At 41.6% G+C, this 12,053-nt stretch overlaps 1 protein-coding gene across 1 annotated transcript; it reads left to right on the forward strand.

Moving 5' to 3' along the window:
* The first annotated feature begins 1,535 nt into the window (after nt 1-1,535).
* On the forward strand, nt 1,536-10,875 carry CA3 (carbonic anhydrase 3). The gene is made up of 7 exons (XM_060127786.1): nt 1,536-1,758; nt 2,496-2,693; nt 4,886-5,004; nt 6,703-6,795; nt 7,864-7,926; nt 8,785-8,940; nt 9,894-10,875. The coding sequence occupies exons 1-7, from the start codon at nt 1,725-1,727 to the stop codon at nt 10,011-10,013; spliced, it is 783 nt and encodes a 260-aa protein (XP_059983769.1). The 5' UTR covers nt 1,536-1,724; the 3' UTR covers nt 10,014-10,875.
* The last annotated feature ends 1,178 nt before the right edge of the window (nt 10,876-12,053 follow it).

The following is a 12,053-nucleotide window of genomic DNA, read 5'->3' on the forward strand; positions in this document are numbered from 1 at the left end:
CACTGACATATTTGAGCTCAGAGTCTAAGGGTATTTGCATTGCTGTTTGCTTGGATTTTCCAAACCATCTCAGTTCTTGATTCCACATCGCTATTGTGTGGATCAAATAATCCCTGGTCACAAAAATACGCTGGGGAGTGACTCCCCTGGCGTCCAGGTTATGAGTGTGGTTAGTCATTCCACATGCCTTGGGGATGAGCTATCTTTACCATGATGAGAGATTTCCTTTTCAAGTTTTGTAATCCCCAAATGCAAAAACCTAACATCAATAAAAGTCAAAGTAATTTAAAAAATGTATATTACAACCTTGTTCAAGACAGCACTGGAATTAGGCTTATCTCTTCTTGCTGTCTTTTTTAGAAATAAAATTAATACTAACCTGGAACAAAGAAAAATTTTTATATATTCTTAAAACCGTAAATATCTACTACACTGGTTCTGCAGTGTGAACTACAACCAGACATTTAAAAAGATATCTTCGACATGTGCACACTGGATATTCCAGTTCTATTCTCCTTTTGTGTGGGTTATCGTACTATAAAACAACTTGGGAGGGGGAGAAAAAAAATACAAAGCAATTCTGGAAAACTTTTCCTCTCTCTTTTCTTCCAGTCTTTCATTATGTCTTGGAAAATGAGGTCATACGTTTTACACAATATTGCTCACTTTATGTTCGTGGCCTTCCAACAACCCAGAAGGTTCTCGACTTTTCGTGAGCAGACTTACAGCTCACGCAGTCGGTAAATCAGGCTCCTGCTCTGCGGTAACCTGCATCCAGATCTCTCCCCGATTCCCGAGACCCAGCCCTCGGAGTCCTGAGGACCAAAGGGACCCATGAGGTTAAGAAATGCTGTCTGGTGTGGTTCCAGGGATCTGGCATCGTCAATCTCTCAAGAATAACAGAGTTAGAGAGCCTGCCCTCCGGCCTCTTTCTTCCCATCCTTTGCTGCTAGGATTTTACAAGTTGCCTGCAAGGGAGTCAAACATGGGTCAGGCAAACAAACGTGTTCTTTCCAGCCACCGAAACCGGATCGCTGGAGCGAAATCAACCCGCAGAAGCATCTGGAGACCGCAGCCAGACGGGCAGCCTGCGCTAAAAGCAACTTCTAAGAGAGGCTGCAAGTGCCGGCGGGGTGCAGATTTTAGTTGGAGGCTAAGCACAACTAACACGCCCCATCCCCCCTTACCAAAAAAAAAAAAAAAAAGCTTGGAGGAGGGAGGGAGGGAGGGAGGGAGGAGAGGAGGAGGCGAAAGTCGCCGGTATTTCTGCACAGCGGCGCGCGGGGTTAGAGAGCCGTGCAGCTTTAGGAGCCGGGAGGGAGGAATAGAAGGGCCAGGAGAAGCGCTTCCCCGGAGAGGGGAGGGGAGGGGAGGGGAGGGGAGGGGAGGGGAGGGGAGGGGGAGGGGAGGGGAGGGGAGGGGAGGGGGAGGGGAGGGGAGGGGAGGGGGAGGGGAGGGGAGGGGAGGGGGAGGGGAGAAAGGGGAAGGATGCCCTCCGCCCATCTCCCCCCACCCCGACAGCTGTCCAGCTCTTGGAATTCATTGGCTTTCCCACTCCGCCTCCCAAATACCACCCCAATCCTGTTTAGCCCCCCACCCCACCGTCGCTGACCTAATAAGGCCATGCAAGTGTGGGGGGACCTATATAAAAGGTGAGGGCTCGCAGGGACCCGGCACGGCGGAGGAGAGAAGGCAGCAGCCGTCCAGTGCCCAAGAAAACGACCATGGCCAAGGAGTGGGGCTACGCCGACCACAACGGTGAGTGTGGGCAGCGGCTCCCGGTCAGTCCGGGATGGTGCTGCTCAGAAAGTGCGCAACTCCAGCAAGTGCGGTGGAGTCGATGGAAACTAACATTTACCGAGCACTTCCTGAGTGCCAAACACTGCTGACCCTTTTACTTTATATCTGATTTAGTTCTCCGTGGTGTGGAGCTGTTATTATTCCCATTGGAGGAAACTCAAGCGCAGAGAGGTTCGGTAACTAGCCCAGATCACAGTGCCTCTGACGGAGAAGTCAGACCACCGAGGGCCAGTTCTCACTGTCCCCTTCTCCATGTATTGGGCAAGCACTTAACCTCTCTGAGCCTGGTATTGGTCTAAGCTGCTCTGCCTGCAGCTCTTGCCTACCCATGGGAAAAGGAATATGGATATGCTCTGAAATCTACTTAGGGTCAGTGTTATTTTATTCCAGCTATATGACAGAAGATGGCATTGGTAAAACGTGATGAAGTCCACTTCAAAAATAAGGCTCTGAGGCTATATTTGAGCAAATACATGGAAAATTTGAGGAAATACACGGAGTTAAATACAGTCTCCAGGAACACTATTAACAAAACTATGAACAGGTCTTAAACACTAAGCCTTGTATTGCCCAATCTGATATACAAGACCTTTTCATAATCACTGGCTAGCCTCTGTGTATTTTGTTGGTTTAGTCACTTAGAGGGCTTGGATTGTGCCACCAAATAAATAAATCCCTTCAATTTGATTTCCCAGGTCCTGACCACTGGCATGAACTTTACCCGATTGCCAAGGGAGACAACCAGTCGCCCATTGAATTGCACACTAAAGACATCAAGCACGACTCTTCCCTGAAGCCATGGTCAGCATCTTATGACCCCGGCTCTGCCAAGACCATCCTGAACAATGGGAAGACCTGCAGGGTTGTGTTTGATGATACTTATGACAGGTCAAGTAAGTATCACACTTAGGTAGAGACACGTGACCATTTTCAACGTCCATATTGGCAAAATGTGATTTATGACACAGCAACAGAATTGGTGGGAAGCGGGGTGCACTTCTTCTCTGAAAAAGGAGATGACATTTAACTTTGCTCTAGTCTTGAAGAATTATGTTTATACATAGAAGAGGGATGTCTCACTCTCTAATGCTGGTCACCCAGGCTGCTACAAAATGGCCCCATGCCCAAGCTAAAAGTTGGCAATGCATTCCTGAAATGAAGCTTGATAGGGAGGTGATGGTAATGAGTCCAAATGAGTGTTCTTCAGGCTCTGATGGTCTACACCTGAGGGGTTTTCTGCTTCCTAACCAAGGCCTGGAGAGCAAGGCTCCCAGTCCCCAAAGTGGCACAGATTCCATTCTACAGAGCAAGGAACATAGCAAAGAAACCAAGTAGGTACCCTCTTCCTCTGCTGTGTGGGTAGGGGCCAATCCAGGGGAGAGAGTAGACCCACTGTATGAATCAAGAAGACTTGCCTTCAATGCTTCAGTGGGGTTCATCTGACTAAACATTTTGGTGAGTGTTTTTGAAGAATCTGACAATTTCTCCTTGAGTTGTGATTTGTATTTGTGTGAAAATGAAAAATCTCATGTTTAAAAAAAAATCTCTTTATTTCACCTACACTATTAAGCAAATCAATGAAATAAAAGAAGGCTAATTAGAAATGCTTTATTTCACTGTGAATGAAGTAAGAATCTACCTTTAGCATTTTGGTGCTTGATATACAGTAATACATTTTCCTATAACCACATTTGTAAAAAAATTAAAATTATCCTTACTGATGTATAGGAATGAATATTCTCAATGATGTTGTAGCTAAAGAGTAATAGTTATAATTTCTACCTACTAGCAGGTTCCAGGTAAGGAATATCATAAAAATATATTTTCTTAAACAATAATCTCGTTGGTATCTGCTACTTTTTTTCTCTTCTCCATTTAAATCAAGTTCCATTCTGAAGGATTAGTAACAAAATTAAACAGCATCTGTTAGGTTGGATCACATGAAAATGACTTTTTGTAAGCAAAAATGATTGACTATTGACAATTTCATATAATTCATCCTAATAAATTAGACTCATATGACCAAATGATAACTGTTTCTAGTGGTTGGATAGAAAAAAATGCAGTTAATCAAACCACTCATTCCTACATGACCAAGCTTATACAAGCCTTGTTCTATTGTTTTAGACCTATACTATGGCTTTCAGTGTGCCATTTCAGCACCAACAGTTGGCCAATCTTTTCTAGAACAGCTACACTCTGAATTTTATTTTGATCTAGCTTATGTTGCTAAATTTTGATTTTAGGGTTTCTGTATAGTTTCCAATATCCTTTAGAAAATATTTGAACTTCTAAATCACTCCCCAGGCTGAATGAAGTGGAACCAAGTTAAGTGCCAGGTTGGGGTATTTGGACAGCAAACTCACATTCATGCTATGGAGAATCATCTTGTTTAGGAGCCCACATTGATTGATTCCCTGGGAAACTTCTGAATTTTCCATTTCATCTCATTTGAGTAAACACAGTCTGAATTAGACATGGATGAGAGCTCTTGCCTGTAGTACTAAAGAAAAGTGTAGTGAGGCAAGACATGGAGAAGGAATTCACATTTGTTCAGTGATGACTGTGCTGGGCACTGTGATGAGCAGTTTAAAGCCCTTAATCTCATTTAATCCTCACAGCAGCTCTGAAAGGTCAGTATTATTATCACCTTCAGAGAGATGCAGAAATGGGTTCAGAGGAGTTTAGCAATTTGCCTGAGATCCCACAACTAGCAAGGGGTGGGGCCGGGATTGGAACCTAAGTCTGCCTGGCTCTCAGCTATCCTGTTCTCTCCAATGCACCCACACAACAGACCTGTGCTTTGCTTGTTTTCATTGCCCATCTCCTGTTTTAATTTTATTTTCATACATGTTAAATTGACATTTAAAAAATAATCAAACAAGCAACAAAATCAGAAGGACAGAGAAGAGAAAGCGTTTATTTTGATATATCCCAAGACTTGACTTTGTGAGAAAGAGGCCAGTGTGCTTGGGAATGGCACCATCAGCCCAGCCCATAAAGCTTAGACTATAAGGGCTGTTTAAAGCAGGGCTCCGTAAAAGAAGTGTGAGTTCACTGCTGACCTAGCTTCTCTGAATCACAGTGCTGAGAGGTGGTCCTCTCACTGCACCCTACCGGCTTCGCCAGTTTCATCTTCACTGGGGCTCCTCGGATGATCACGGCTCTGAGCACAGCGTGGATGGAGTCAAGTACGCAGCGGAGGTAGGAGGAATTGCCGTTACCTACTCTGGATCTCACCCAGTGAAAACTGAAAACAACAATAATGACAGAATAGCATCCAATGCGTTTGCTTCAAGTCTGTAGTTATGAAAAGAGCTGCAATAGTTTAGCATAAACTGAAGCTGCCAAACATTCTAGGTTAGACAGTTAAGAGAGTGTAGGTGAGTTAGTGTCATGCGTGAAGAATTTCAAGGTTGTATTTAGAAATTGGATAGCAGCTTAATAATAATAATGTTTAAAAAGCCAGGGACCTGACTGGCACTGAAAAGATAATGGTAGCTAATACTTATTAAGTGCCTACAAGTACTAATTCATTTGATCCTCTCAGCACACTATGAGATGGGCTACAGACAAGGAAACTGAGGCACAGGAGGTTACATAACAAAGTCACACAGCGCATGAGTGCTAGACCTGTGCTCTACCTTATGCTGATTGGCTTCATAGTTCATCATCCTGCCCAGTGCTCTAAGCTGCCTCTGTTACAAGACTGTGGTGCTTTAAAAATAGCACTTAGTAATTCTGGCTAATGCTCATGCTCTAGTCTCTTAATGAAGGGTGTGCATATGTGTGTGTATGTTTTTATATGTACATATGTACTTATACAGAGATAGCTAGATACAGATACACACAATTTAATATGAACAAATACTACTCTCTGTTCCAGTTAACCCATTAAAGGAAGGCACCAAATTACAAGGAAATAAGACAAGCCTCCTGCATGTTCTCTGTATAAAGCCAAGCCTATAAGGGGTGACATATGCCCTGGAGGTGAGGATAATTCCATTTGTACTGCCCAACTCTTCCAGAGGCAGACTCTGGTCAACCATAGGAGCTGAGACAGAAACCTTGGAGCCACTTGTGGACACTCATTTAGGCAGCATCATTAGGCAGCCTAACTAAATTTGACTAAACAGTTAAACTAAACTATAGGAGACCCAAAGTACTTCCCTGTGATCATTTCTCTACAGCCCATCTAGACAGCCAGTGACGGGATAAGTTAATTGAGAATGCCTTCCAGACATCTCCCCCCACAAATGGGGAAAGTTTAGTATATTCCTTACAAATGTGGGCAAGGCTTGCAGTTTGGTCTTTACATGTGGGATTATCTCACACTTTTGGTCTTGAATAAAATACTTCTAAATTGTCATGAACTGTTGTATTCTCTTGCCATTCTATATAATGCAATGTGAAAATTTTGACTAATTTAACTAGTGTCTATGTTATCACCTTAACATTATTAAGGTAAGGTTACCACCCGGTTCTAGACCATTTGTTGCTGAAAGGAGAGAGGCATGAAGACACGTAAGAATTTGTCCCCTTATTTTTCCTCTCCTACTTCCCAGTTAATTGTGACTTTAGAATGCTAGCAGATTCCTGTTTATAACTCTGTGTTTCACTGTTTGATTTGGTCAGAAAAAGGACTAATGTTATACACAACTAAAATAATATTTTGAATTGGTTTAACGAAAGTTCAGTTTTCACCGATTCTATCATAACTTTTAATTTGAACCATTAAAAGTCTTACCAAAATATTGCATGTTAATTTTTAGAATTCTGTCAACTTCTGTGAGAGTGTTCAGCAACCTTAGACTGTATAATTATTGGGTTTATTGTGAATAATTTTATACTTATTTCCTTATTTTGGGAATTTACCTCATAGCCTCTGTTCTATGGTTTCAGCTTCATTTGGTTCACTGGAATTCAAAGTATAACAGTTTTGGAAGTGCTCTGAAGCAACCTGATGGAGTAGCTGTGGTTGGCATTTTTCTGAAGGTAAGGTAAAAATTGACCATATATTTTTTACAAAGTTTAGTTCCTTATCAATGCTGAAGTTTTACTCCCTCCTTTTATTTAAAGGGGAGAGAGGAATGAATTTCAGTATTCATTCAACTAGTCAAGATATTTCTGTTAAGATCAGATCAAAATTTTTTGCTCTCCCTTAGAAGAAGAGTAACTTTTGCCATACTTCAGTACCCCTAGCACTTCTAAATTTTCTCAAGATGCAGGATGTATGTGTGTGTGTGTGCGTGTGTGTATGTGTGTGGTGTGTGTGTAGGGGCAGTGGAGATGGAGCCTTTGAAGGAGCTTATTTCAGTGGCAGTGAGGGCAAGGGCAGCATTGTTCATTACCCTTTCCTGCTACTCCACGTCAATTGCAGGGGAAACCAGAAAAGCCAATGTTGGGAACATCTGTGATGCCGAGTCCCTGGCTGGACATCCACTCGGCTTAGGGTGGCCACCACTCACATGATCCCAGGCTAAGATAGCACATGGAATGTGTGTGTTGTTGAGCCAGTCTTGGTTTAGAGAGGACTTAGTGTCATTAACACATGAATTTCGTGCTAACATAATCTAGATTTTAAGCCAGAGGTGAAAATCTAGCTTCTTTCTTTTTGAATGACCTAATTTGTTTTATGTTCTGAATTCATTGGGTCATTTTCAGTGCTTGAACACAGTACTACAGGAAGTGGAGTGGGTCTGAGCAGAAAGACAATCAGTTTAGTTTTAGATACATTGAGTCCATCCTAGCTCTAATTCTATTAAAAAGAAAAGTAGACTGACTTCACAGAGAAGGTCAAGGACATAGATGTAAATCAACATGTAATTTGTGGTTTTGTACTTCAGAGGCCTGGAGTCTAAGTTTAGTTCAGAAAATATATACTCTAAAATCTTGGGGGGGGAATAAACTTATGTTTTTGCTTAGTACAAGATATTCTGACAGATTTGTAAACACTAGTGGTAGATGGATGGATTAAAATTAGTTTTTAAGACAATCCTAAATTATGGAGAAGAGAAAAATATAGTTGTTGGTTTTCTCTTTCTTTTTTTTTTTTTTTTACAGATAGGACATGAGAAACATGAGTTCCAACTGCTACTTGATGCGCTGGACAAAATTAAGACGAAGGTAAAAAAAATCATTTTCCCTCCCAGAACATAAAAGCAGGGTATGTCAATTTTTTCTTTTTACATTTTCAAGTGTATTTCTTTCACCTAAAATCTGTTAGTAAGTTTGATGAATATGCTAAGCATACATATGAAAGCAAATGCTATTATATTTGTATGTATATTTTTATGGTTTATAGTTTTTAGAGCAGTTTCACATACATAAGTTTATTTAATCTTCATAGTCAACCTGTCAGATAACTAAATTTTTAACGAAGTGTTTGAGAGAGAAGTTGAGTGGTGTTCCCCTTCCCAACACACACACACACACACACACACACACACACACATACACTTACACACATGCAGAGGTACTAAATGTTTGGGTCCTAGTGTTTCCCTTTCTCTCCTGGGTGGCACCTGTATATTTTAAATCTTAACAGTAGGTTCTTCTACTTAGCAGACTCACTTTAATTCTTTCTGTTCTAATCAAACACTTTATAGTTTTACCACCAGAGAAAGTAAGTATTCTGAGTATGATATTCAATAAAAATGCAAGCCTGTTTTGTATCATCGAGAACCACAGCATTAACTTGTATGAAATATTTCTGTTACAGTTTAGAATGAGTTTGTCCTTTTTCTTGAGAAATGATAGATTTATAGTGCTACCTAGAGTGAATAAGGAATAAAATTGGCTGTGGCAAAGTCATACCATGCAAACCGGCCTCCCCATCTGCCCTTTATTTCTGAAAGGCACATACTTGTTCACAAGCTCCGTTTTCTCTATTGCATTTGAAATCCATTCTCCCCAAACGGTGAGACGCTGCGGCAGGCGATGCGCATGCGCCCGCTCACCGCGCTGGGTCCCGCTGTCTCCCAGGGCAAGGAGGCGCCCTTCCCGAACTTCGACCCGTCCTGCCTGTTCCCCGCCTGCCGAGACTACTGGACCTACCACGGCTCCTTCACCACGCCGCCCTGCGAGGAGTGCATCGTGTGGCTCCTGCTGAAGGAGCCGATCACCGTGAGCCACGAACAGGTGAGCGGCGGCCGCGGGCCGGCTTTGAGAGCACGCTGACTTACCGTCGCCGGCGGGCTCTGTGAGATACAGACGCTAAACTGAAAATATAAAGCAGTAGATGCTTACCAAACAGCTCTGCGACGGGAGACTTCATAGTTTGCCCCGGTTAATTACGATCAGCCTGTTTAACTTTCTAAAACTCAACTTCCAAAGGGTACCAGGCTAAATGCAAAAACACTTAAAGGTGGTGGTGATGCTGAACAATGCCCAAGTTTGTGCTCTAGAAACACTGAAGGGTACAGATCCATATGAGTTAGACTTTGCTAATTTGGAGAACTCCCAAATACTGAGCCCTGTTTAGGAGATGGAATGGTAAATACAGGTCTGGGGAGAAGATGCTGGTGGAAGGGATTGAACATCCTTGTGAGGTGTATACTGGTTCCCCAGTTTTACAGCTAAGTAGGTTGAGGCTCAGATAGGTTAAGCAGTTTGCTCATGATCACACAGCCAAGGGCAGGATCTGAGATTGCAGCTCCAGTCTGTCTGCTTTCAACACCTTGGACCTCTCTCCTCAGGCCTCCCTTCTAAGTGTTCATGTAAATTGACTTCATTAACTTATGCAATGAAGGGCCAGTTGAGCTTATTGTTTGCACTGTCTTCCACTCCTACATAAGGGATAGATTTCATACTGATCTGTCGAATTAAAATAATTGTTTCAGAATTCAGGAGGAAAAGGTTTTGACCAGAGGGTATGGTGATCCTGTATAAAAGGAAGAAAAGTGTTTTTACAAATTTAAAAGAAAAAAAAAAGGTTTTTGTTACTCAGAACCAAATAACTCTCACTGGACATTGGAGACAAGTTTTGTAGTTTGCTTGTTTAGAAAGCTGGCGATTTCTAACTCTTTGTCACATGCTTAATGTGTCCACTTGGTCCGAATGTCACGCTGACAGCCTTCCCTCGCCCCTTGCAGATGGCCAAGCTGCGGAGCCTCTACTCCAGCGCGGAAAATGAGCCCCCGGTGCCCCTGGTGAGGAACTGGCGCCCTCCACAGCCTGTCAAAGGCAGGGTAGTGAAGGCCTCCTTCAAATGAGGCTGCTGGAGCTTGCCCTCTTCAGGAAAGGAAACCTACACTGCAGAGTTTGGTTCCTTGTCTCCTTTTGGTGCTTCTTACTCCAAGTATATTTCACTTTTCCATACCAAGCAATGAAGATGAGAGATGTGATCACCAAGAAACCGGAATTAACTATTGACAAGATCTAATATGAAAGCATTTGGCCTTTTTAATAATCACCTTTCCTGTAAAAACAACATTTCTAGTAAGGTTTCAAAGAAGAAGAAACAGAGTTGGAAGAGGAAAGGTAGAGAAAAATGGCTGTTGGGCACCGTTTTTGTGTCATCTTAAATTTCACAGAACTTCAGTTTACTCTTTTCATGTTATGAGTTATCCATCTTAAAGAAATAATGAGTAATTATATACGTGGGGGTAGAGGTGTCTGAAGATCGTATAGCAATTCAGCATAAGCCAGAAATTAAAATGACTGTGGATACCAAGAATTGAGATGATGATGTGTTTTAACCTTTAAATAAAACCAATAAGAGGTCCATCACTTATTAACATTTAAACTACTGTAAAGATTGCCTGGTTTTGATTATCAATGAAAGTAAAATACACAGACTAGGAGTTTTTTAAAAAATTTGACCCATTATTTGAACACTTTCTTCATAAAGATGTTGACTTTATCCTAATATTTTTCTGTACCTGAAGGAGGGCCATTTATTTTTCATTTTACTACTTTTATCTTTGCATGCTTATTAAAATAAAAACTGCCTCTGATATCTTTCTAATTTGAGTGTGGGATTAATGATTCCTAGAACATGCAGGAGTGAATGCCTGCACTTGAAGTAAAAGCAGTTGTACTGATCATCAAAACTAATAAAGACATGAATGTAAACAGTTGAGTGTTGTATTTTTTAAGGAGGGAGAACATTGTAAGTTTTTTTTTATAACTGAAGTGACTCAAATTCTGAGTTGGATTGGAAGCTACATTCCTTGTAGAGCAGCTGAAGCAATTACTGGGGCCCTTCCAAGGAAATTGCAGTCCAGAAGATGAATGTGTAGCCATACATTTGACAGTGTGGACTAGTTTCCAGAGACCTCAAAGTTGGTTTAGGATTCTGGGGTCCATACCAGTACCATGGTTGCTAACTTAGGGGCATGGAATCAAGTCAGACTGTAGCCTTTATGTCATTTTTTTTTTAAGTGTGCATCAAGGTAACACCAGTCTAACACTGCAAAAATCCATACATTGGGACCTTCAAAAATATCTTTAGACATAAAGTCTAATTTTGCAGTTAGTGGCTTTGATAAATCTTTTATCACATCACTGGCTAATATGTTAACTTACTTTCAAAAATGGCAGCAATAATTGAATTACCCTAAGGAATGAAAATGGTCTTGGGTCAGGAGAGTCCTGCAATGCTGGAAGTCAAGTCATGTGACAGAGTCCTAGGAGGCTAATGTTACTTAATGGTTTACCACTTGGGTCAAGTAAAACCAGGTTGGTCAGTGCAAACTGGTTGTATTAATTAAACTCCTTGAAATTAGGAGGTGTGGAGCTTTCATCAGTTAGTGGTAATACACAAAATGATTCTCTCAGGGTACTTGGTAATGCTGGGAACACTGTAAAAATGTACCCAATGTACACTCTTATGTGGTGGAGGAACATATGACTTAATTCTAGCTACAATGGTGCTTACACAAGCTTACACAGGCTGGAACAGTTTTAAGGGAAAATGTCTAATCAAGAGAAGGTATCTCCCTAGACCATGAGCTCCATTAGGGCACAAACATTAATCTTGTACACATCCCCCTTTTTGCCTAGTATGGTATCTGGCACTGGATAAGCACTAAATAAACATTTGATTTCATGAACATAGATGAACCCAGGACAAATACTCATCTTCTTTATCAACACAGGATTAAAACTAATACTGTTTTTTTGCTCATCTCATTCAGTTTGGGTCTCCTTGGAAAATGATCTTTTAGCTTCAGGTGGTAGCCTTCCAGTAGAACATATATTCCCTGCCCCCCCCATCCAAGTCATTGCCAATGATCACAATTATCACCCAA

The sequence above is a fragment of the Lagenorhynchus albirostris genome, chromosome 17 (genome assembly GCF_949774975.1).
Source record: "Lagenorhynchus albirostris chromosome 17, mLagAlb1.1, whole genome shotgun sequence".
NCBI lineage: Eukaryota > Metazoa > Chordata > Mammalia > Artiodactyla > Delphinidae > Lagenorhynchus > Lagenorhynchus albirostris.